Here is a 25,986-nt window from a genome sequence, read left to right on the forward strand (position 1 = left end):
TGCTCACAGTAGTGTTAGAAAGGAAACTAGAGAAGTGGATTTTTTAACTTATTAACAATATGCAGGCAGCTTTTCTCATCTTTCCCACTTAAAAGTAGAATGTAAGAAACAGATACCTAATGGATACTCTTAAGTGAATGGTCAGACTTGAAAGATTCTTAAATTGTTGTGTATAGGTCAGATGACTATCTATGGAATAACACATTGTTCCATATTTAATAAAATCAGGCAAAAATACAGGAAAATTCCCAGCATCTGTCAATTTCAGAATAAAATCGAGCTATTACTTAAGATGCAAAATATAGTAACTTCCTTCTAACTGACTCATTCAAGTGAAGCTCATAGACTGTTTGGCTTCAAAGTATTAGTCATGATGGCATATAATTTTCTCAGTTTGAAGGGCTGTGTTGCTTATAAAAAAATAGCATCATAAATTTAGCAAAACACCCTCTTGATTTAAGCAAAAAGTAACAAAAAAGTCTGTTGTTGACTCACTATTAGTGGCAGCTAGATAAAAATCAACGTATTTTCACGGAGAATGTCCTAGGTTTGCAGTTTACAATCCACAAATAGGACAGAGGTGATACTTTTTGCTGAAATATTCATGTTGTATACTAATATACTTCTGAGACAAGTTACAAAGTGCTAAAGGAATGCTGAAGGAGGATACATCTTTTCGCACTGGGGTGATAGAAAAAAAACTGTAATTAAAATAGGTGTTCATATTTTTGTTTTCCTAAATGTCTAAAAGATCCCTATTTGTAAAATATCTGCAGACGACATGTAAAACAAACACTTGTCTTGGTAACAAATTCTATTTTTTATTTTATTTTTTTAAACATTCGATTGTGTAACTGAATTTTATAGTATGTCAGCTGTTGTCTAGATCAATGTGCTATGTTTATGAACAAAATTTGGATATATAATTATCAGTGATTACTGGCCACTGGAACCTTTCCATTGTTATGATCTCAAATTTGTTCCTAACAGAAGATGAGGGCATGAGCAGTAAACTAGAAAAGTAATCTGAAAGAAGGTCATACTGCAAGTAGATCATAAGAGAAATATCCTTGAGGCAAATGACTATGATAACAGATTCCAATTCATTTCAAACATTTTCATTTTTCAGTTAAAAAATATGTATATTTCTAGCTTGTGCTTTCAATGTTTAAAAATATGAACTGAGCATAACTTATGTTCTGGCAGCTGAAATAATACTGCTGGCTATGTGCCATCCTTTGCCTACACCCAGGAGCACTCCCAGCCTGACTGCTCCAGAGGAGCTGAGAATACTGATGCCAGCCTAGCAGAGGACTTCATGGCAAGTGGAAAAAACATTGCACTCTCCCATCCAGATGTGTGTAGACATATAATTTTGGGTAATATCACTGCAATTTCCGCTTACTTTGGGCTGTTATATAAAAAAGTTTCTCCTATCATGTGTTCTCTAACACAGATGATAGTTGTGATGGCTTGTGAGGTATGAGCATTGGTATGCATGGGTAGATTTCAGACATCCCAAATAAGTGCATATGACTCAAAATCCAACACATTTTATTTGGAACTGATTCTGTTTGCTTTAGAGGAGCACAGTCATGATCCACAGAATGTGGAAGTGTTCAAAAGCTTAGTGCAATTTATGTGTGAGAAGAGTGTATTTCAGAATCTACAGCCATGATAATTTCAGCTTCTAAAATATACAAATGCCTCAGCAAGGTTACAGCACCAACAACCTCAGTGAATTGGGCATTACAAGGACAGTGTGGCTAGTATTGAAAGAAAAAGTGACAAGTCTTCAAGACTAACCAGTTCACTTAATGATATATCCTGTCACATTAACATGGTACAGAGTAAATGATTTACTTTAAGAAAAAAAAAAATTATTCAACTTGACCTAGAGCCTTTGGGATGCATTATTCTGATCTTAAATATGATTGACATATAACCACTTGTATCTAAGATTGTTATTCTGGGTTTGTGTACCCAAAATTACAGCAGGCCAGTGATGCAGAGACACTACAGCTTGCAAAATTAAAGATGAAACTATCAAGTTTCATCTGTAAATGTGGCACCGTACAAATGTGACTAAACTACTTCTAGAGCCAGGTCACACAAGAAAGCAGTATAGCTGCATTCCTGCTTCAGAGGACCTCATCAACAGCCTGCAGAGCCAGCTTGATGTTTTCCGAGGCGTGTAAGTGGAGGTTACAATGTGATACGCGACTAGGCAGTCAGACAACTCCACTGTGGTTTAACAGTCAGAGGGTTGGTGCTGCTAATGCAGGTGAATGGACTCGACTCGGCTTTGGCACTTTGTGGGAACATGCTGGGAACTGGAGCACAGCTTGCTATAAATCATTGGAAACAGTGTGATAGCTGTTGGGATATATATGAGAGCAACAAAAGGGACATTGTAATATCCAGGAGAAAATAATTAATAACAGATAAGTTTTAAAAGTACAATAGGCAGGACAAACATTTGAAGTAAGATGAACGGTTTTCCAGAAGTTATTCCATTATTTTTCTCATTATGTTATTTGTCATTTTCTCAGAAGTACCGTATTTTTAGCTTTGAGACAGTGAATTAATGTGGTAATATTGTCAGCATGGCTAATCTTTTCTTTTAGGAACATCACGAAAATTAGCATATCTATCTAAACTGCTAAAAGACAGATTAAATCCCCATGGCTAACTAACCAACCCTGTGAGCTGAAGAGGTGGGATGGAGACCTCATGACAACTGCAGACCTCTCACCAAGCACTTAGGCATAGTGTACCCATATGTATATAAGGGATGTTTCTTTGTTCTGTTGGGGTGTACATTAGGAAGGAAATATCCCCTGTGCATCCGGGACCACATTAAAGAGTGCCTGCTCCTTAACACCCACATTGGCCTTCAAGAGTTTCATTTGGGCAGAGGTTTATCTGGCAATAGGAAGACCAAATATATAAGACAGGAGAAAGATGCTGCAGCTTTTCTGCATTTCAGAGTACGCTTCTTGAAACAGGCTACTCCACTGACAACGTTTGATGTAGTCTGCGGTATGGGCTCACTTTATCTTCTTCCCAGAAATAATACACACTACAGAGAACAGAGGGCAATACCCGAAAAGTGTAACTGCTACTTATGCAATATGTTTTCTGTGTGTTCCACAACTGCAAAATGATCAAACAAGGCTTGTCAAGAATGAAAACCCACAAAAATAAAAGAAATAAGGTAATGGAAGAAAAGAATGGAAAAAAGAGTTGATGCGCATACTCTATTAAAACACAAATATCAGAAGGATAAGGACTAAAACTGTAGTTTTAAAATGCTTCATAAATAAAGATGAAACAAAAAGCAGAATAAGATTAGATTGTAGGAAGGAAGTCTAGCAAGGTTGTGGAAACTTCAGAAAAAATAGTTACATGTAAAATAAGAAACAGGATGTTGCACTTCAGAAAGTTACACAAAGTTAAAAGATTTAAACAAAAAATATACCAGTTTTTTAGCATAGTTTATGGTATAAAGACACTTCTTAGTTTGTAGAGTAGAAGCAAAACAGCAACTTCTGATCTACAGATCCATCTAAATGTTCCACTAAGTGTAAATTCAGAAATCAGCGAACTCTATTCATCCTACTGGCTGCTGTTGGTGAAACTATTCGTTCAGAGCTCTTCAGCTGCAACATTTTCTAATGACTCTGCTCCATCAGCATAACAAAAGAAACAGACTGCAACTACCATTAAGTGAAAACAGGGAGCCTGCCATCGCTTCAAAGAGAAATTTTGTTCGGGCTTCACTGGTGTAATAGCAGATGATAGATGTTTTCAATAAGGAAAAAGATAAAAGACAAACAAAACAAAATAAAACAAAACCAACATACAAAAAACCCATACCCAAAACGTTAAATTTTCAAGAGTTGGTAATGCTGTATCTTTCATGGTTATTTCATTCAATTGGACCACTAACAATTGGAGCAGTTTGATGAAATAGAAAATGTTAACTTTTCCCTTGTTTAAAAATAACTTTCAGGTTTTATCAGTTTTTTGTTTATGCTACATTGTGAAATATCAAATCATGTCATTCAAGTCAATTCATCTGAATACACAGAGGGTACCCAGGGACAAAGCTTTAAACAGAAATATAATTTTATAGAACAGGTTCTCTGGCTACATTCCCATATCATTTTTCATATTTAATCTTATGCCCTTCATAAAGCATTAGTTGAAACCTCAGGCACAAGTAACTATTCATTAAAAAGAGATTTAATTGTTTAGATTTCAAGGCCACCATAGATTACTTCTTCCAACAGTAAATATCCGTAGTTAAAATGCTCTGGGATTTGTTTCTGTCTTTGTATGTATTTTTCACTCATATAGAAGAAAAGCTCAAAGAGGATGGATTTAGGTTAGACATAAGGAAAAAATCTTTTACAGTGAGGGTGGTGAAGCACTGAAACAGGTTACCTAGTGTTGTGGTTGATGCCCTGTCCCTTGGAAACTTTCAAGGTGAGGCTGGATAAGGCCCTGTGCAACTTGATTCAGCTGTGGTGTCCCTGTTCATTGCAGGGGAGTTGGCCTAGGTGGCCTTCATAGGTCTCTTACAACTCTAAGGGATTCTAAAAGCTAATGCAGATGTAAAAGCTAGAATGAAAAATCACTCTTTCAAAACGATAATACTTCGTAAGCTTTCAGTATTGCCTAAAAATCTGTGTCAAATACATGCACCATAATGTGAAAATAACTGAACAGAAACATAGATAAAAATAAAAATCATTAAATCTAAGCTATTTGTTTTTTATATCCTTCTCCTTGTATAGTCTTTCCATAGGTAAGCAAGGGAAGAAAGAAATCCTTATTTGGTATGATAATACTTAAGAAATCCAACAGAACATTATAATGTTATAACTTTATTGAAATTAGACTGTATTGCAGAACACCAAAAATATTTTAATCATTTATACAAGGTCAAGCTTTGAAGGCCATTTTGGTATTAAACATCCCTGAAAATAACATTTCAAGAAAAATACTTGTTATATCTATTTCCCGAGGCATGTGAAAGTATTTAAAAACAGTTATTCAGAACCATGGAACATAAAGTTGAAACTGACTCAAGGCAAGCCACATTGAACGCAATGATATATAAATGACTTTCGTGGCCTGAAGTGTGCATAAAAATAAAAGCACTGTATACTACATCTTGTTTTTACTTTCATGCTAACAGAACTACATTCAAGAGATCCTATTTGCACCATTCTGTTTTTAAGCTACTGCCATGTTTAGAAAGGCCAACATGTAAAAGAAACTTTTTTCTATGGAAATGAGAAATTCAGCGTACCTAACTACTCAATACATATAGCAACTTTTATTTGGAATAGTTTCCACTATCAGTTGCTGTGTATATCTAATTTTCATTTCAACATGATGACAGCTGCATTTCTATATTTAACCTTAATGGTTTCTAGTGTAAAATCTCAAATTTATCTATAAAAAATGGAAGCCTTAAGTACTGAAAATGCTTTAACCTTCACCAGCAGCACAGAATGAAGACAGACTACACTCATTCACCTAGTTCATATTTTATTTGTACGATCATTAAAAAATAACAGGATATCAAATCTTGAAAGAATAAGTAATGCTTAAATTTGCACAAACAGTAAAAACAACAAACAAACAAACAAATAAATAAAAATCCAGCCCAATCTGCTTCCAGTGAATAATGAAGTTCAAGGGCAACCCATTTTTTTCTTTATAAAGGTGAAGGGTTGTTCTCAAATTAAGAAGTGCTTCTCATGGGTTTTGAACTCAGCTAATTTACACGGATCTTTGTACAGAGCCTGACATTTCATGCTTAATCTGATATATGTTTTTAGGAATGTTAACTTACAGTCAAATGAAAAGAAAGGTTGTCCAGTTTATGCACATCTCATATTTATAACGATGTTACAATAAATACATTTTGCATCCAGATGCAAGTTACATATTGCAACAGAAAATATGTGCCTTACTTCTGATTTGAAGATGGATGACAGGAGCTAGCAGAGCCATACATGCTTGAATATAATATTCTGTTAGGCTTGAATACTGAACCTTTTTTTCAGCTTTGAGAGAGCAGAATTAACTTCTTAATCTGATGTTTATTAAAACTGTAGATGGAAAGAAAACAATATCTGTTAATGTCACAATAATTTACAAGAAAAAAAAAGTTGTTAGAAAATTTCTTTTAGATCAAATGAGCAAAATATAGCCATAACTTCTGTCCTGAATAAATACTGATTGAGAGCACTTAATCTGACAAGTAAGATATTGGTTATACACAAGAAGATCTAGGAAGATGATGGAAAGAGGAGGAATGAAAAGCAGGAAATGTTCATGCACAATAGGCAGGGAATTATACATAATAACTTGTCTAAAATTCCAAGTTAAAAAATAGTAGATTTTTAGGACCAGCAAAAATATTTAAATTCATTATCCGAGGGCAAGTCATATTTCAGTGCAAAAATGTAACTTGTCTCTTTCCTCTCCATCTCTCTCACGGAAGAGTGTATCAGTTACAGCAGTTATAATACAGCTATTTGAACTTCAGTTGAATGGCAGAATTATTTCTCAGTCTTAGCAGAAACTGTCCTCATTATATGCATCCAATTACGTCCACCTTAAACTGTTGCTATCTACAGCCACTCTACGCTGCAGGCATTAGCATTCCCCTCCCCCCCCCGTCGCCCAAGTGACATTCACTCTTGGCCTCTTACCAGCTACGTTTTTATGTAATTCATTTCTCAGGGGTTTCGCTTAGAAATCTTGCTCCACCAGCACCCAAACTTTGGCTAGAACTCAAACCCTTATGTCTCTCAGTTGCATTTTGCAACGCTTAAACCACTCCAGTTTTAAAGTGCTTTAAATGTCACCGAGTTACAGAAGTTGGTGCTTTAATTGTAACATCTGCTCTAGACGTTCAGGTTTTTATATCTACAAGCCTTAAATCCTTACGTAGTGCATATTCTCTGGTTGCCCTTCTCCCCGAGGGGCACAGTGCCACTTTCCCACGTCCCTTAGGAGGCCCTTCCCAAGCGGGATGTGGGGAGGTGACGGCCTCCCATCTTTCATTTCGCGTACTTTTCCCGGCCCGGGGAAGGCGGCCGGGCGCTACAGTGAGTATCTACCCCCACGAACCTCAGCAACTGATGACGACAGCCGTTAAACGCTTTCCTCCCATTGGCTCTCGGACTCGCAGCGCGCGACCAATCAGAGAATGAAGCGCTGCTACTTTTCCCTCCCCCCCCTTTAAAGCTGGCGCTGCGGCGCGGAGGGGGCTCGGCCGCCTGCGACGGCACTGTCACGTGACCTTCTGTTTACATCCTCTCAGCTGTTGGAGCCCCTCCTCCCCTTGCGGCGCCTTACACCAACACAAACAGCGGCCGTGGCCGGCCGAGCCCTGCGCTGTGCGGCTCGCCGGCTTCACCTCGTTCCCTGGGCGGTCGCAACCCTCCTCCGCCTGCCTTCTGCCCCGAGCGGGCTGTGTGCTGCACGCCGGGTGAGTGCACCGCGCACTGCACTGGAGGCGGCGGCGGCGGGAGGAGATGCTGTGGTGTGGGGCGCGGGGTGTTATGGCGGAGCCGGGACAGTTCGGGGTGAGAGAAGAATGCAGCCCCCCCCCCCTCCCCCCCCCTTCCGCGATTGCGGCTCCCATTGTCTGTTGGCACGCAGGCGCGTGGGGGTTGGGGTGCTTGGGGTGGGGGAGAAGTCGGGGGGAAAGGGGGGTGGGGGAGGGGGAAGAGAGAGGTTGTTTTCGTGCAGCCGGGACGGGCCTGTAGGGGTGGGGAGAGCGCTGTCCCCCGCCCCGTGGCCTCCCTGTGCCCGTGCGATGCGTGATCTGCAGCCCGAGACGGCGCGGGGGAGCCCCGCAGGTGTGCGCGGGGCCGAGCGGGACGGGGCGAAGGCCGCGGCGGAGGGGGATCTCCGTCCCCGCGCTCCGGTTCATCCCTGCTGTGTTTTCCTTTTGTTTTTTTTTCACACTTGTGACTCGAGGGAGACGCGGCGAGGGCGGGAGGTGACTTTTTGTTTTCCTCCCGGGCCTCGGTAACCTTAGTCGGCGTGCCGTGGACGCTACCTTCGAAGCGGAGGGAGGAAAATGGGGCCCGGTGCCGTGCGTCCTTCCGAGCTCTGCCGCACGGGCGAGGGGAGCTCGCACCCTCCCTTCCTCAGAAGAGGCGGTGCTGCGGCGGTGGAGTGGAGAAACGCGTTGTTTACATAAATAAAGCGTGTCACGCGCAGCGATGCGGCCTCTTGTCCCGTGTTCCGGCGGGCAGCGCTCGGTGCTGCGGCAGAGAGCAAAGGTAACGGGGCCGCTCCCCGCAGGCGCCGCTCCCGGCTCTGTTTACATCGCGCTCTGATCGGACGAGGTGGGGTGCCCCCTCCCTCCGTTCACCCCCCCATCTCCGCTTGGGAGGTGGCTCGCGGCACGTCCCCCTGCCGCGGGGTTGCCTCCTCCCCTCGTCCTGCCGCCCTCTGCCAGCGCCTCGCAGGGGAAGGGAGGGAGGATTCTTGGCGTCTGATACGCAGTTAGTGGCTGAGGCCTGCTTTGTGACTTTGACAGCAGAAGGAGAAAAACGAAGTGAAATACCTCCTGTGGTGAAAACCAGTGGCTCGGGTGGTGAGTGGGATTCACCTCGAGGGAGGGAAACGTTTTTCTGGGGTCTGCATTAGAGAAAAGATGGACCTGTGCTGTAAGGGTGCTTGTGTCCTAGCAGTACTCAATAGTACCTGTGTAGCTTCGGTCTTAGCGAACGTACTTTCTGTTTGTCAGGTCAGACTTCAGCACAACTGAGCTGTGCACTTCAGCAAGGAAGTAAGGCTGCTTCTGGTACTGAGCAGTAAACTTTTCAGGCAAACAGAGAAGATGCATAGATGAGGGCAGTCAGCACTTGAACAGATTAATGATGCCAGTTCTCATTCCTGTAATAAAGCGCTTTCCAAGGTGGAAAATTCTGTAGCATGACAGCAGGAGCATACTGGGAGAGTACCTTTGTAACTGTAATTTGTTTTTCTTACAAAGCAATTATATGTGATACTTGCCCCTTCTCACCCCCTCCCCCCAAAAAAAAACCCAACAAAAACCTCATACCTTATTCTGGGCACTAAGCAGACCATCTCTGGAATGAGTCAAGCTTGTATAATTTGAGCTGTTTTCAGCAGATCTCCTACCTCGTTTGTTGGAGAAGTTTGAGAAGTGTTTTGGATGTGTAGGCGGACAAATGAGTCAAAGTCAGTGTCTTCAGTGTCTTAACTGACTTTGGCTGAATAAAGATCATGTAATGGGAGGAACATAAGTTATTTGACTGTACTCAGAAAGCCATGAGAGCTTTGGTTAGAGATGAGTATATAGCCAGATGTGTTTGACAACAGTGAATGTCCCTCAGAAATAAAAGGAGAAGCAATTATACGTTGTTGGGAGCCCTGCAGTGAGGATAATGTCATGAAGTTGCAGAAATGCATGAGACAATACTGAACTTGCACTCAGGGCAGCCAAGTTTTATCTTTGTGTAGGATAAGTCTTCTCTTCCCTGCATTGTCTCAAATCGTCACAGCAAAACTTGTAACAAATCTCAATTGAGCTTTATCTATGGATTTTCTTCATCCAACATTGAACTTCTTTTACGTTGTTATTGTAACTTGCTCTAGATGTTTGAACAGTCACTTATGATTTTTAAATACTAGATTTATTAGTTCATTAAGTCTTGCCATTTTTATAGTCCCATCTTGCCAAATTGGTCTTTCTTATTCCTTAGTCTTTTGTTTCCTTGTTGATGACTACCCCAAGCTGCAGCTGCTCCTTTTGTAGAGGCTTCTGCTTCCCAAGAGTCTAATAATAGAACCTAACTACCAAACAACGCGTTATAGTTCTCCATGCTTGCACTGTGCTGCACCAGAGAAGTCATCTGGCTGTTTCTGTAAACTTATTGAGCTATTACTTTGAAATATTGTGAATTCTGAAGCCTAAAGGTAGGCTTAGTATTATACTGATGCAGGTTAAAGTCTCTAAAGGGCATGTTGCCTGTAACTCTTCTGGACAAACTTGAAAGGACAATAATACAAGGACCAAATTTCAAGATCCTACTGCAAAACATAATTTTTTTTTCTTCCAAAGGTACTCCTAAAATTTAACATGGACAAGTTTTTCTGTGCAGCCTTCCAGAAACATTTTTGCCAGTAGTTTGAAGACTCCTCAAAAACAAAACAAGTTGGAAGTAATTCTGAAATTGATGGGAATGCTGAGGAACAACTGAGAATACAGTTGTTTTTGGAAGAGAAACATTTTTACACCTAACAGTTCATTTCCTATGTTGTTCTCATTGTCAGTAGGAGTTTCACAGGTCAGCTGTTCTACCTTGTAGAACCTGTGAACAATTCTCTAGCTGATCATTATCTCTGCATAAGAAGAGTGGCTTGAGATCTACTGCACTTGGTAGTCTTAGTTGCAAGCATAATTGATTATCTAATTCTTTTTACCTACTTAAAAAGTAAATTCAGAGGTGGGAAGAATGCTTGCCATCTTGTTTATCAAATGAGCAGTTAGATCTGTGACTTGTGTAAAGGCACTGCAGAGGTCTTCCAGTAGAGTCAGAAGGCAGCAGTGTAGATCAGTGTACCTAATTTTTTCCTAAGCAAGGATGTGGGTTTTTCTAAAGAACTCTTCTAATGTGTTTGCTTTGTAGAAGTGTGATCATACTTTCCCATTTCTTTCCTATTCTTCTGTGGAGTTCTAGGGAGTGAAGTAGTTTGCGAAATAATGTGGATATAATGGTGTTAAAACATCTGGAAATACCTACTGTGCTCCAATTCTTTTTGGGCTTATTTTTGTGTTCAGTATAGTGTTTAGAGGCTTCAGGCCTGCTGAATGTGAGCTGTTTAAGCAGTTGCTGCTGCTGCATTTAAGAAGAATGGGCTGGACTTCCTGATTCTTGAAGAAAAGAGACAGTTTGTAGCAGTTCAGGATGTTAAGGATCTTGCCCTCCCCCAGGATTGGAACAATTAACTGGCTTCCATTCAGAACAGTAGTGTTAGTTTTCTTTCCCTTTTGTCCTCCTGGTACATCATGCCGAGTTGTTTCAAAGTTAAGCGTGCTACTGCAAAGTTGGCTGTGATAATAACTTGTCAGAAGGAGCCTGAAATCCCAACAACTGTGTTTTGGATTCTTAATCTGAACAGTGAGATACATACAACATCTGATTAGAAGCTTGTTGGAAAATGTTGAAAGTAACAAGTAAAAGTGAACTGAAAGTGAAGGTGTCTTCGCTGTGCGGATTAACCACCGTTTTAAAATTTGTATCAGAATGCAAATGGTCCTGGAATTTGCATCTGGAAAGTGTCCACCATTTGTATGTTGACTGCTGTAGATAGGTGACTTCTCATGGATTGTTTCTGTCCTTTAAGTTGATAGACAAGAATATAAATCCTCCCTCATTGTGAGGAGGAAGACAGTATTTTAGAAGTAATCATAAGGCGGTTAAAAAAAACCCAACAAAACGAACAACACCCTACAGCCCTAGAATAGTTCAGAGGTGACATCAGGAAGTCACCATGGTAACTCTGCACGTTCTGGTGTGGGATGGGTAGCCACGAACAGGAATAAACCGTTTCAGTTAGAGGGCAGCCTTGGGGCAGAGGAGGGGCTTGGAGCCCACCACTTAGAAATACATTTAATGAAGACTTATTTTTGGAGTTCATCTTTAGTGAAGAAAGGATGCACAAAGTTAGTTCAAAATGCAGAACATTACATTGCATGAGTTGCAGGAAGTTTAAGGTATTTGGAGTGTTGTTAAAGTGACTTTAAATATTGAAGGTTATAGTTTAAGTATTGCACTGTGCTCCAAATCTTCTGAAGGTAGTATTTGCTCAAAGTAATGCTGCAAACCAGATGCTTAATTCTGGAAGACAAGTGGAATTACTCTTTTAAAATGAGGTTTTGAAACTGAACTTAGTCTTAGAGCAAGTAATTTGTTAGCAAACTCGAATGCCTGAAAGCTTGTAATGAAAATAGTTTCATGTTGCTGATATGGAAAGATACTTACCCTTTAGCAGCTTTAAATAGATGCCTAGTATCGTTACTTGAGTAGTCAGCATGGAGCTGTTAGGTATGACGGTGTCTATTGAAGGCCTACATTTTTCTGAAATTACAAATTAAAAAAAAAGGTGTGGGGGTGGAGAAGAAAGGGAGAAAGTAATTAGGGATAAATCCAAGTAGCCTTGTTACAGATAGGATAGCTTTTGTCTGGTTTGCAACAGGAATGCTTTACTGAGGATTATTTTTTACATGTATGTATGTAAACATAAAAACACATATATAAAACACATGCACACGCAACCAACCAGCTGTATGGCAGTGTAATGACTATTTAGTCCTATTCATAGAACTTGGAGTGCCTCTGGGTTCTTTATTTAGGTCTCTTTTCTTGCAAAGGCTTTGGCCAATGACACCTTGGAATAAATACTTGGTTCCTTTTCCAGACCCAACTGTCGTGTTCCTTTCCAAGGCTCCATCTTTGTGTGTAGTTTATGTTCTTCCTAGGGGTCTTAAATCACACAGCAGGGAGAGGATGCATATAGAGGTGTGTTGTTACTTAACACTGACTGTTGCTGTGTCATAGGCTAAGAAGCCCATGGTTAGCAGGAACATCTGAAAGAACAGTGTGTGTATAAGCACCTGAATCACATTTCAAGTATCAACATTTTGCTGATATTACAAAAACTTTTTTGTGTAATTTCTAAATATAATTGCCTGTTAATCCTATCAGTAAGGATTTTTTCTTCCTTATATTTTTTAACAATTGGCTCATTGTTGTTGTAATGATAGGTGTGTATTTCTAATAGCTAATTAAGAAACTGCGAAAACTGTTTTTGGGATGAGTAGCAGCAACTTAGTGGTAGCAGGTGATGTTTCAGCAGGTGGCATCTGTCGTTGGGCAAGTTTTTAGCTGTTGTCTGCAACAGTTAATAGATTTAGAGATAAAAGAGGAACAGTTGAATCAGGGTTTTTTTTACATATAATAGTGGCTTAAGATGTAATAAGAGGTGATATGCAGTAATACAGTAGATACAGAATACATGTGTCTGAATGGATGCTACTATTCCAAATATGTGTATTAGTACAAACCTTAAAGAAGAACCAACAGCATTTGAGATTGACTTCTGCCTTTGGGAGCGAAAGGGAACTTTCTCAAGGAATGTCTCAGGGATGACCTCATAATTATTCTTTTGTTTGTTTGTTTTAAAAGTAACACAGAAGCTTCTTTTCCAAGATGAGCTAAGTGCATCAATATATCTTTTCCATATGTGAAATGATGAAATTACTGGAACTTGTAGCAGTAATTAGGCAGCTGGTAAATTACGTACGGAGGATGACATGCTTGTGTTGTCCCTGTTGCAAATGTAAAGCTTGGTTCCTATAAACAGTTGTCCTAACATTGAAAGAAGAATTAGAATTGTGGTTGGGAGAAAATGAGAAGTGGTTACTATTTTGAGAACTTGTGTTATTTCTGTCCTACTGTTTTCAGCAGATATTCAGGAGTCACCATGTGGTTTTGATTGCAAGTACTGCTAATATGTATGGAAATGTGAATTGCTGAGAGTGAACTCCTTAAGCCACCAGTGTAAACAGCAAAACTAGAAGTTAATATTCTTGGAGTGCTAATACCTTCAATTAGTCAGGAATGCTATGATTGTTTCTATTAAACTATCAGTATCACTGAAGGAATTGATATACTTTGGAAAATTTTGGGGCCTGTAGTTTTTGTTTGCTCTTGGTGTTGATATTGGATTCTGGCAGGTGGGATTTGCTGGCTCTGCTGCTGCAGCATGTGACCGTGCTGTTTATTTTCAAAACTGTCCTTCTCTTTACCCTTTTGAGAATGAAATGTGGTTCTGTTTTCATTCAATGTAGTCACTTACTGTCTGTTTTCTTAAGCATTACTGTGTTCTTCTATGGGCTCTAAATTTGGTGTTATCACAGTCAGGTCATTAAGACTGGAAGGAGGGAGACAGGCCAGTTTTGCCAAATCCTTTTTAATAACTTCTGTGGAGCTGATGGTTTGCAGCATTACAAATCCCATAGGCTTTAAATCTCTTCTTATTTACCTCAGTTAATTATAAGTAAAACTCATTACTGCTGAGTTTTCTGAGGTTCTGTGACATGTACTGGAGTAGCGGAGTTCTCAGAAAAGTCAGCGCAGGGTTTGGCTTGGATAAACTGGTGTAGTTCATGGTGTAAGAAAGGCAGATTATGTGACTGTAGCAGCCTCTTGTGTTACATCTGTAAACTACACCTCTGTCAGGTGACTCATATATGTTTGTAAGAATTTCACAGGGTAGGACTGTAATACGTTTTTCCCCACAGTTACTGTGCAGTGTATAGCTGCTACATCAAACAGTGATAGAAAGATTCTGAATGTCCTTATCTTTGTGAAATACTTGTATAAATATCTTGAAATGGTCACTGGGGCATTTTGAAAGCTCCAGACTCTTCTCTGGACTTCTCCTGCTGTTAGTCCCGTAGGTAAGTTCTAACTTTGAAGCTGTGTTTTCAGTAGTACTTAGTTCTTATCTGGAGACAAAATAAAACAATAATGCATAAACATTTTCAAGTTAAGAATGTGCTTATGTTTGTTTGCTCTTAAGGAAGTCCTATGGGGTTTTTTGTTCAATGATTATAATGCTTAAAACTAGGAAAATCAGGTGTGCCTGAAGTTGCTGAGAGATAAGAGGTAGGTTGGAATATTTGTGAAGGTTGGGTAATTATTTGTAGAATGTTTCAAAGTTCTGACTACTACATTGGCTTTATGTTCAATTTGGGCCACTATTAATTCAGTCAAGTTTGAGTTCTTAGTAGCTGACATTTTTGGAAGCTGTGTTTTCATTTTGTACTCTTTGCTGTAGAAGCTTGTCAGTATCTTGGGCTATGTGGATTAAAACAGTGGTATAAGAGGATATGCGAAACAACAGTACAACAAATAAGTTGTAAAATGATTCCCCTTGTCTGCTTCTTCCTTCTCCTGCCAGTTGCCTTCAGAATGATACTGTAAGCTGTAACTACTATAAAGGATTGTCAGCACCATTGTAAAAGTATTTCTCTGTCTTGCAAAGAATTGATAAGCACAACAAACAAGTAAGTGAAGAATTGATTTTGCAGCTGTCTTAAACAAAACAAACACAAAATCTTAAAAATAACCAAACATGGAATCTAGCTGGTTAGAGATTCTTTTTAGGGTTTGGTTTAGAAAGCAAACAAATCTAGTTTCTTCTAAATTTATGCAAGCTTCTAAAACATGTGCAGGAACTTAGATGGAAAGTTTAATGTCACCCCATTTTAGAAAGCAGTTGTAGTTTTTTACTGGACTTAGGTTCCTGTTATTAAAGTAAATTTTCAGAATCTGCTCCTGCATCAAAGTATTTCCTTCTGAAACCATCTCCTTAGTCATAAAACATAAGTTTTTTTTTGTGGTTAAGCTTTGATCCTGGTTCAGTTTTTCATAGGAATAAGTATTACCTTCATATATAAAATATAATTAGGCTTTGATTACATCTGTGTGTTTTGCCACATTCAGTAGCTTTAAGGATTGGGGTGTTAGAGGGCAAAACATCTGTCATCATCAAAACAGTGCAGGGTTTGATTTGACTGCTAGTGACGCCATCATTTTGAGAAAATTCAAATGAGTGGATTTGGGCAGAGTGCATTTGTAAATGTAAGAGTAGCACTTGAATTATCACTTTCAAACAAGGAGCTTTCAGACGTTATTTGCAATTAAAGCTTCAGAATTCAGTCTACATGAGTTAAGGAATGGATGTCTGTCACCTGAGCCTTAATTTAGGTACCCATGGCCAGTAGTGAGACTAAGGATGTATTCTCAGGAGACACCTCCAAGCTCGCATACACAGCTCATGCATACATAAATGCATAGTTGAGTATGCACATTAACACAGGCAGAGGACACAGCTCTACTGCAAGTACAGGCAGCACCAACTGCTTTACCCTGCTGCTGTTTCTAGATGATTAGGCTGTATGCTAGTGGGAAATGTGTGCATACGTGCACTGTGGATCTCTGAGTTAACTGGGGTTAGACACCTGTTCTACTTGTAATGGACCATTGGGTCTGCTTATTTTCTGTTGCCTCTTGGCATGCACACACCTGTCAGCAGCCCTCTACCTATGATGCCCCAGGTTCTCTAGCAGTGGGCTCAGACCACTCCTAGCAGCTGACTCCTCCAGTTACCTTGCTTATACACTGACTCCCTACCCATGGTCCCTAGGCTGCCTCACAGTCCAGTTTGGTATTCCTTGTGACCTGCCTTGCTCACTCCCTCCTTTGCTGTCACCAGGGGCACGCAGTTTCCTATGATCTGCTGCCTCAGGGGCCCCAGTTGATGCTACCGAGACCTCCCTACATGTGAAATAGAGCCCTATACTTGGAAGGAAGAGTTCAAAAAGTTTTAAGTGGAAAGACAAGACAGTCAGTGGTGATGGGGAGTACAGCTAGACAAACTGACCAGCAGCCTGCTCACATGTGACCTGTCCCTTCTGTCACCCTAGCCCTCTGTATTCCCATGCTTGTTCCTCCCCTAAACATCCCATAACAGATGTGGTGCAATCTGCACATGCTATTCCCCTGTCTCCCTCAATAAATGAGGCCCTATAAGCAGTACCACCTCCATCTTAAAGGTGCTCCTGAGAGGCCCAGTGGTGGCTGAGGTAGGGTGGGGTCAGTGGCTCTCCTGAGGAACCCTGGGAGGAACTGCAGCAGGCTGGTTGTTCGGGCTCCCAGGCCTCCTAGCATGCCTGCTCCTTTGTGTAGTAAATAGCTTTTTGTCACATCACCTCACATAGTTAACTTTGTTAGGTACTGCCAAATAATCAGTTTAATCACTTGCAAGTGAAGTTGAAAATGTATGGTAGAAGTGGCTACCCTGCCTCGTAAGGGTGAAGTAGTGTGTTGTTATTAACAGAAATCATACTCAACCTCTGAGTGTGTTTTTGTTCTTGTTTGTAGCTTTGTGCTTTAAATGGAAACAGGGAGAATGCTAGAACAATCACATGAAACTTTGTGGAGTACTCTTTCGCAATGGACTTTGATGGCAGTACTAATGCTCTAGTTTGAGTTTGTAAAAGAAGTAGCTGAATTTTATTTTGTTTTCCTGGATTGCTCTTGGATTTGCATAGGGACTTTTTTGGGGTAGATTTTTTAGTGTACATTTAGTTCATACTCGTAGGTCTTGAACATTGCAGTAAATCACTGATTTAAAAAAAGAACTATATGGGGAAGTTGATCTCTGTATAAAGGAGGCATTAGACATCTTAAAAACATGGATTTGTTATGGATGAGGTTGGACCTTTAAGCAACTGCTATTTACATGTGAATCAGCATGCTTGTAAACCAGTTGCATTTGAAAAAATGGGTGGATCCAGTGTGGTGCTTCTGGAAGCTGACCGTAGTGAAAGAGCTTTGTTATTTGGTTCTGATGACAAAAGACAGGATACAAGAGTAGGCTGTGCTCATACATGCCTCTTGAAGATTATAGGCCCAAGTAATAAAGTAGCTTCTTAAAATGTGCTGTTGTATTGTACCGGACCACTTTAAGAATCTAATAAACAGGATCAGGACTTGAGAATACTTTATGCAGTGTCTTATGGAGGGGTGCATAATAAGTAAAACTTGACATTCTTAGGCTGTGAAAGTAAATATTTTCATAGTATTGTACTGAGTTGTTTATGATATTGTTATTGCATGTTTTTGTGGTGCATTTGAAATTATGTCTAAAAACCACAAAATACAAATGTTTTGTAGTATGCTTCAAGTTCAATTGCTGATCTTTTTTATTATCTTTTGAGTGCTGTAAATACATAGCTTTGAGATGAAGTTTCAAGTGTCAGGAATGTAACCATGTTCTATTTTTATTCTTGACCTCATTTCTATTTTCTTTTGCTAAAGGCAACAGGCCTATGTTGTTCTGTTGCTGCTGGAAGTGAGTTATTTAAATTACTTAATGTTTATGCACAATAAGCTTTTGAACTCTAGCACTAGCTGAAGTACTGAATTTTCTGTCATGAGCCACATTTATTCTACTGGAAATTATATGAGCTGTGACTTGATCTGCTTAAGACTGTAGCTGCAGAAACTGTGTTAAGTTTAGGAGACTTTCAGTTTGTGTAGTAAAACCTGCTTTGTAATTTATTTTAAAAGATGTTCACCCCTATCCATTTCCAACTGACTGCTTTACAGATGTGAGGGAGTATCATATTTTACTTTGTGGTATCTAGTTTGCTACCTTTTGGTTGTCACTGCAAGTTAAACTAAGCATTTTCTTTCATGAAGAGAAGCAGTAGTTTTTAAAACATTTGATGTTTGACTCTTTCAGCTTTTATGAACCTGTTTGCAAGGAGTATTCTCTTTTAAATACTGTTGAACAAAGGTGTTTATTGTGGTGATGAGTTTTGCAGCCTGGTCTTTCTGAAACTTGCTAATTTCTGTAAATATGGCATAGACAGCCACTTCTCTTCTGAAAAAGAAAGCAGGTGCATGAATACAGACTCAAGGACTATCAGGCATCTGTATACACTGAGAATGCACATGTGTCTTCTGAAGTCCCCTGATGATTTAGTCTTGGTGGTGATGAAGCTGAAATTATCTGGTACCTGCTGTTTCTGTGAGTCTGTTAGATTATCCAGAGTATCTTTGTATGACAAAGCAGCTGTCTTCCAGTTTTTACTTGACAGACTTCAAATAGTTGTAACCTGGGAACAGGCAAAGCTGTAGGCACACTTCTCAGGAGCTGAGTCCTTCAAAAAAATTGTTATAAGAGAATTGTTGCTGGGTTGTTTCATGGACTCTGCTGGATGGAAAGATCAGGGCTTTTCTGTATTACACTGGGGCACCAAGTTAAGCTGACATCTTTTTGTTTGAGATATTCTTGTAGAGCTTTCACAAGTCTATGGGACATCTTAAGCTCCACAGAGATGAGATCATTTTATGCGGTCATGCAAACACCAGAATGCAGCCGTAGCTACCATTCCCTCATAACTGTATACATATAACCTCTCTGTTTTGCTAGATTTTTATATACATTTAACAGTTTATATATGGCCGACTGCTAATGAGCAGCATCAGGATGGCAAATTTGTTTTGGTGACATACTACTTATCCACATGCTGTGAAAAAGCATGTCATGCTGTTGTAGTCAATTACTAGGGACAGCTTCCCTGTCTCTCTGCAGGATATAATTAAGAAAGGTCATCTAGGGGCATGGAGGATATTCTAGGATATGAAAACTGGAGCTAGATCTCTGACCATACTGACAACTATCATTAAGTGTAGCCTGAGAGAGCACAGTTGAGGGCTACCTCTTTGTGAGGATATAGAGCTACTTTAGTACTTTTCTGGTATAGATCTCTATCTTTAATTTTCAGGAACTAGGCTGCACTAGGGGATTTACCCCAGTACTACAGACTATGTTGTTGAATTGCTCAGATGGAAACACTGAACTCGTTTGTTTCAAAGTAGGCATTCAGAACAAGTTTGTGGCATTGCACATGGGAAACTGTTTAAAGAGGAAACTTCTGAAGCCTGAGGAGGGTTCTTAATTGTTGTCTAGATTTTGAGTTGGATTATGGTGGTAAACTGCACATTCGAGTTCCACTCAGGACTATTTGGATTTTTGTTACATGAAGAAATGAGTTTTCAAATCTTTATCAGCATTGTGTAACTGTAAAGATGAAAATAACTTTACCATGAAATCAGCACTGGTGTCTTTGTTACTGCTCATACGTTTGTGGAGCCTTGAGCCTCAATGCGTCTTCTGAAAGCACCAAGTATTACAAACAGTACTGCACTTTTTTTTTTCAGGTGACTGGTGAAGGAGGGAGAAAGTGAAAGTAAGGGCACACCTGGAGTTTTGTATAAGCATCAGCTGAAGGCCTGAACTGAAGGATCAGGGTTTAAGCGTACATCAGACTCAGCAAACATTTTCTGCCCAAGTAGGTCAATGCAATTCAGGTTAAGTCAGTAGTCATAGCTGTTTACATTTATTTGGCTTAGCTTTAATCCTGTGGTCTGTTCCTTTTTCCATTGCTGTATTGCAAAGGACCTTGAACTATGCTGTGTGTGGTGTATTAAATCGGAGGACTGACCGTACTTGTTTTTGTATTTTTCTGTTTAACTTGAAAAGTTTATTGAAATGATGTACATGGACAGTAGGTTAGGAGGGAATGCACGAGTGGGGTGATTCAAGATATTAAAGAAAAAGACAACATTTCTTATAGTTTCCCTTAAGTCAACAATAGTATGCTGCCACATCCTAAAAACAGTCACTTTCTTCCTTTCTAACCTATTTAAAGTGAGAAGACAATAGCTGTCGAAAAGGGCAGTTAAAGTAGCAGTTATTCTTCGTGAAACTGTCTACACTTTGCTTCTAGTTGCTGTTTAACAAGACACAGGTACAGAAGTTCTAAAACTGTATATGAAGACTTCAGTCTTTGTATCTGTCCTGTTTTTTTTTGTCGTTATTACAGTTGCCTCCAGCATAGACTTAATATTTTTTGGTTTTCTCCAGTCTTCGCATGATGCAGACAGTGTTGTAGTTTTTCTGTGGTTTGAAGTTAAATTGCCTCTGCTTATGGCACTTTTAGAGTACTTAGTAGAACAGAGGAAATTAATTGAAAATTGGGATCCTTTGCTTGTAGAGTGTCAGGCAAAATACTGATCACATTCACTATCACTTGCAGTAGTGAGAGAAAGTGACTCTAGTAGAAGCAGATTTAATACTTGGTTGGTGGCCCAGCAACTTTTAAGCTTCTGCTCATGAGATTAGAGTTGTGAACTTTGCCATGAAGAAACCGAAACTATAAAATGGACTAATTTTTTTTCAGTCTCTTGCGTCATATCTGGTCAGTTTTCACCTCAGGGGAAACACTCAATTTTCAGGAAAGACAGCTAAGTCCTGTATTTAATTTTACTAATAGATTTGTGGTTTGCTTTCACTTCTCATGTGTGCTGTTCCCCCTAGAAGAGGGAAGGCTCTCCAAGTAATTTTACATGCCCCTGTAAACTGCAGGGAATGCATTGCAGTCCAAATTCAGTGTGATGTGGGAATTTCAGAGATAATATGGTAATGACAGTAAGGCTTTCTCAGAATGTATTAGTTCTGAGTAGCAGACTTGAAAATAAGGGTAACAGCATCTATTATACTTTGGTTTTCATTCTTTGAAACCAGGTAAGGGTTGAGATGGGCTAAAGGACATGTCAATATTACAAAATGCTGTAGATTTAATACCACATGGATCTAGAAAAGGCAATATTTTGCCTGTCAAATTGACTGTACTTTGGTAGTATGGTATTCAGTCTCTAAAGTGTATGGACTTCACTGACCAGAGGAATTAACTTAAAATGTAAATATATTTGTAAAGCTTCTGAAACGTGCAAAATTTGATTGGGAGCTGACAAACAAAACTTGACAAAGCTTCTATCCAGTTACTGACTTCTCAGATAAGAGATTGTATGGCATATAAAACAATTAAAATACATTCAAGTTACAGTTAAAGTATACTCAACTTGTCGACTGTTCTTAGTTTCACATAGACCAAGAATGTGTTCAATTAATGTCATGTGGTTTTTTTAATAAAAACACCACCTCTCCCCCAAAAAAACAACAGCAAAAATCCCAAACAAACAACCAAACCTAGAAACTACTTACAATGAGGAATTCAGTAAAATTGATGACAAAGATGTTAGATGTAAGTCAAAGGCATTGTGATGCAGTTATGTGGCCTTTTACAGAAGCTGAAAATTGTTGACCTTTCATTTTTATTGCAGGTGTGAGAAGAAATGTTAAGGTAAGCTTGTAGGAAGAAAAAAAATAGATGATGCAGAATGAGAAAAAGATCTTTAGTTTTAATCAGTGAATGAACTTTTTATTGAAGACTTTTTTGAGATTCTAATTCTTGAGTTCCAACTTTTTTTTTGGATACTCTATTCCAGGGATTTTGAAGGCTAAAGGTAATGACTGAATTTCATTAATTTTAGGCAGCTTTCTCTTCTGTGATTTCTAGATCTCTGTATAAAATTGTAATTAGAATGCTAGTTGTGCTCTGCCTTGGAAGATATTGCAGTTTAGGTATCTGTAAGCTCCATAGTATGCTTTATGTAAGCCTTGCAGAGTGCAGCTATATAGAATGTTTTTGTTTCCAGGGCATATTCTACTGTGCTTGATTTGGTCCTGGGTCAGCTGTCAAAAGGACGGCAGTTGGACTAACTTGCCTTTTTTTTCCTCTAACCTGTACTAAAATAACTTGTGAGGTGATTTCTTTTCTATATTCAAAATAATAGAGAATGTCTCTTGCCTCAGTTGGAAGTAATTTGCCTTTCATAAGGCAAAAGCATATAAACAAGCATTGGAAGGAAGTATTTATGCCTTAACAAGATATTTCTCTAAAGCACAAGAATCCATTTTTTCATGAAAAGACCTACTTTGATTTCCTAATGTGTTTTTGATCCATGTCATCAGTTGAAAACGTGTCCCTGTAGTAACTTTAATTATCAGATAATCCCAAGAACATTAGACTATACCTAAATAAATTTTGTTTTACTATAGTGAAAATATTGAAATTAACAAATGTTCTTGTGGCAAAGTAATTTCATGTAAAACAGAAGACATATCCTCAGAAACGATAAAGCTTTATTTTAAGTTGAAAGAACAGGTTTTTTCTTCAGGGTGGTTTTGTTTTGCTTGCGTGCCAGTGGAGTACAGAAGTTGGTGAAGTTCTCCATCTGCTGGTGTGAGGTAGTGAATACATTCTGCAAGTGGGGCTGGAAGTGATATTTCTTAACTTCTAGGATAAAGTTAATTTTCTTCCTGGTACCTCATTTGCTGCTGTTTTGTGCGTTGATGATAATGTTGATGACACTATTTTACATGTTTGAGTGGTATTTATATGGAATCAAGATCTTTTCCCTGTTGCTCGCAGTGCCATACTAGCAAGAAGCTGGGAGTAGGCATATCCAGGACAGCTTACCCAGCCTTTTCAAACAAACATCTATTCAGTACCATATGGTGTCATGCTCAGTACAGATAGGCAGAAATAGAATAATTTTAGAGTATTACATTATTATTATTAAAATATATTATTATATAAAAATTATTATCTATATATTATATTAAAATATAATAATTATATTATTATTATATATTATTATATTAAAATTAGAGTAATTTCTGATAAAAGGTTACATTTACTGAGCATTCTTTTAAAAAATATCAAATACTCTTGTTTGAAGAAGCAAGTGGATTTTTAAATTAAAAAAAAATGGTGGTAGTAAATGTGATTAAAGAATTTGCATGTATGTGTATTTCTTTGTGAGCAGCAATATCATATCTAGGTTGAAGTCATCCACGCTGTTGGTGGAATGACCTTGTTTTATAGAGAGTATTTGTGGCTGTTATTTTTGTTCGAAGCATGCAGAATTGAAGCAGTGAATGTGGTGGTTGCTTATTGTATGGGAACTGCTGTGTCATGGCCTGAACCAGTGATGGAGCACCTGCTGAAGAGGTGTGACGGGCTCTGGGAGCGCAGGTGCAAGCAATTTATCTGTGCCCTGGAAGGGGTGGGGAACTGGGGTCCAGTCCTCCCTGGTCACATGTGAAGGCTGGTAGCTGAGAAGGAAACTTCTCTATTGGGGATTGTTTATGTCTGGGAGTTTTTAGTGAGTCCTTGCCTTTGAAGCAGGATGGGCTCTACTTTTATTTTGACCTTTCCTTGCTTGATGTTTACATATTTTGTCTAATGTACGATTTGTCCTTGTTTAAAGGAATTATACTTGTTTAGTTCCTTTAGATCCAGTGGGAGGATCTCAGAATGGTTCCCAGTGCTGAATCCAGGACAGTGTAGTTGTCTGTATTTATATTCTGGCTCAATTTACAAGTGAATTTCTAAAATATATCTCTTGGTCATTACCAGCTACCTGGATTTGACTTCTACAGCAGGTCTGGTTTCAGAGCATGTTAGCTCAGTTTCTTGAAAATACAACTAAGTTTGTGTATTTTTAATCTACTGTTTGGTATTTAGTTCTGCAAATTTGTCTAGAGCTAATCCCCACAAATCTAATAATGGGTGAGAATCTTAGTACTGTTTTTTGCAGTCTGTATAAACTTTTTTTCTGTACTGCTTGCTAATGTAGAGAGACAGTGAAATATTCAAGTTAAGCTGAAAAAACACTGGATTGTGTGGGCACAAATCTGAAGAGTAGATGTTTTTGTTGAAGTACTGTGTCCAGAATATAATGGTGGTTCTTGAAGTGGTTCAGTGATGTTTCATCACTGTATAATAACTGTCGATTTATTTCTCTTGAAACCCAAGTTATGTAAATTTCTTTTTTTTTCCTCCCTCAGGATTCATTTGTGATGTGCTTTTGAGAGAACAAAGGATCTGTTACTAAATGCTTTTGGGGAAGCTCTCCTCCTGATGTATTTTTCAAACTAATTGAATCACCGTAGAAATTCAGCATGGGAGGAGCTGTGAGTGCTGGAGAAGACAATGATGATTTAATTGATAACTTGAAAGAAGCTCAGTATATCCGCACTGAAAGTGTGGAGCAAGCCTTCAGAGCAATTGATCGTGGTGATTATTACCTGGAAGGATACAGGGACAATGCTTACAAAGACTTGGCCTGGAAGCATGGAAATATACACTTGTCAGCACCTTGCATTTATTCTGAAGTCATGGAAGCTCTGAAGCTTCAACCTGGATTATCTTTTCTAAATCTGGGTAGTGGAACCGGATATTTGAGTACAATGGTGGGATTAATATTAGGTAACTTTCAAAATATTTATTTTCATATTTTGCTACTGTGTATTTTTAGAAGATTATGTAGAACTTGCACTTCTTTAAAATAATATACAAAACTGGATGTTTTTACGATACTGTATGATGTCTACAAGCTGTAGATAAGCTGTTATCTGCAGATGCTTCTGTTCACTGGCATTTTGTGGAGTGGTTTGAAGGAGAAGGTTCATGCTTGTTTTTCCTTTAGCCTAGAATTTTAATATGAGAGTGTAGACAGCCTCTCATTACTCAAAAGGGAAAATCATAGCAAAACAGTCTGAGGGCCAAAGTTTTACACCATATTTACGCTATTTATAGGAAAAATATAAATAGTGTTGGCTTATGACTCTTGAAGAAACTTAATTGAAAACCATGTCTCCATCAGCATGCAAGCAATTTTAAGATGCGTGTATTGAATTAGTGAGAAAGTTAGGGATGTAGATGTAAGACTGCTTAAGCTCTGCAGGTCTGTAGGTTTTAAAGCTATTTTACTGCTGTGTTCTTTACTGTTCAAATGCACTTTCTTTTGGAGAAAGGTTGTAATGAGAAATCTGTGATTAAGTTTAAAATCTTGAAGCCTATCTTCAGAATAAAAAACTCTAATTTTCTCACCACAATCTGATACTTAGAATACAAAGCACATATGCTAAAAGTGTATTTTTATTTTACATGTGAATTTTATTATACAACTTTATTTTAGTACATAGCTCTTACAGGTGTAATTTTGACTACTAAATGGATGCTTATTGTTGCAGAAAACTTTCTAGCAGCTTATAAGTTCTGTTGCATGTGTTGTTTGACACAAATCTGGAAATGTCAGGAGTTGGTTTGATAGATTTCAGTTTTTATCATTCATTCTCACTGATTAAAGAATAGAAATTGTTCCTAATACATACATAACAAACTTAATTTGTTGGGATCTCTGGCAGTGTCTTTGGTTCCTGTTAATAAATTCAATGGTAAAGATACTGTTCTCTTATGGAAATAAAAATTATGTTCATTAACAGATAAAAATTTAAACTGAAGATATCTGTTTGAATAGAGCTCCTTTGTACTTTTGGAGGGTGTTCCTGTTTAATAGAATAGATTGGAATGTTACAACTGTGCTAATGTGTGTAATCGTATTCATTTCTGTGCACTGTGTA

General features: G+C 38.8%; 1 protein-coding gene across 2 annotated transcripts in view; it reads left to right on the top strand.

Moving 5' to 3' along the window:
- The first annotated feature begins 7,312 nt into the window (after positions 1-7,312).
- PCMTD1 (protein-L-isoaspartate (D-aspartate) O-methyltransferase domain containing 1) overlaps positions 7,313-25,986 on the top strand; it is a 40,906-nt gene continuing 22,232 nt past the window's right edge. The window contains exons 1-2 of one of the 2 annotated variants that reach the window (XM_065753074.1): positions 7,313-7,516; positions 24,409-24,829. In XM_065753074.1, the coding sequence (XP_065609146.1) occupies positions 24,523-24,829 (307 nt within the window). In that variant the 5' untranslated portion in view covers positions 7,313-7,516; positions 24,409-24,522. Of the gene's footprint in view, positions 7,517-8,299; positions 8,319-24,408; positions 24,830-25,986 lie in introns of those variants that run through there. The other variant, XM_065753075.1, reaches the window with a different exon arrangement.

Source organism: Cyrtonyx montezumae, unplaced genomic scaffold (genome assembly GCF_038088225.1).
Source record: "Cyrtonyx montezumae isolate F1298 unplaced genomic scaffold, pur_monq_1.0 scaffold_8, whole genome shotgun sequence".
In the NCBI taxonomy this organism is placed as follows: Eukaryota; Metazoa; Chordata; class Aves; order Galliformes; family Odontophoridae; genus Cyrtonyx; species Cyrtonyx montezumae.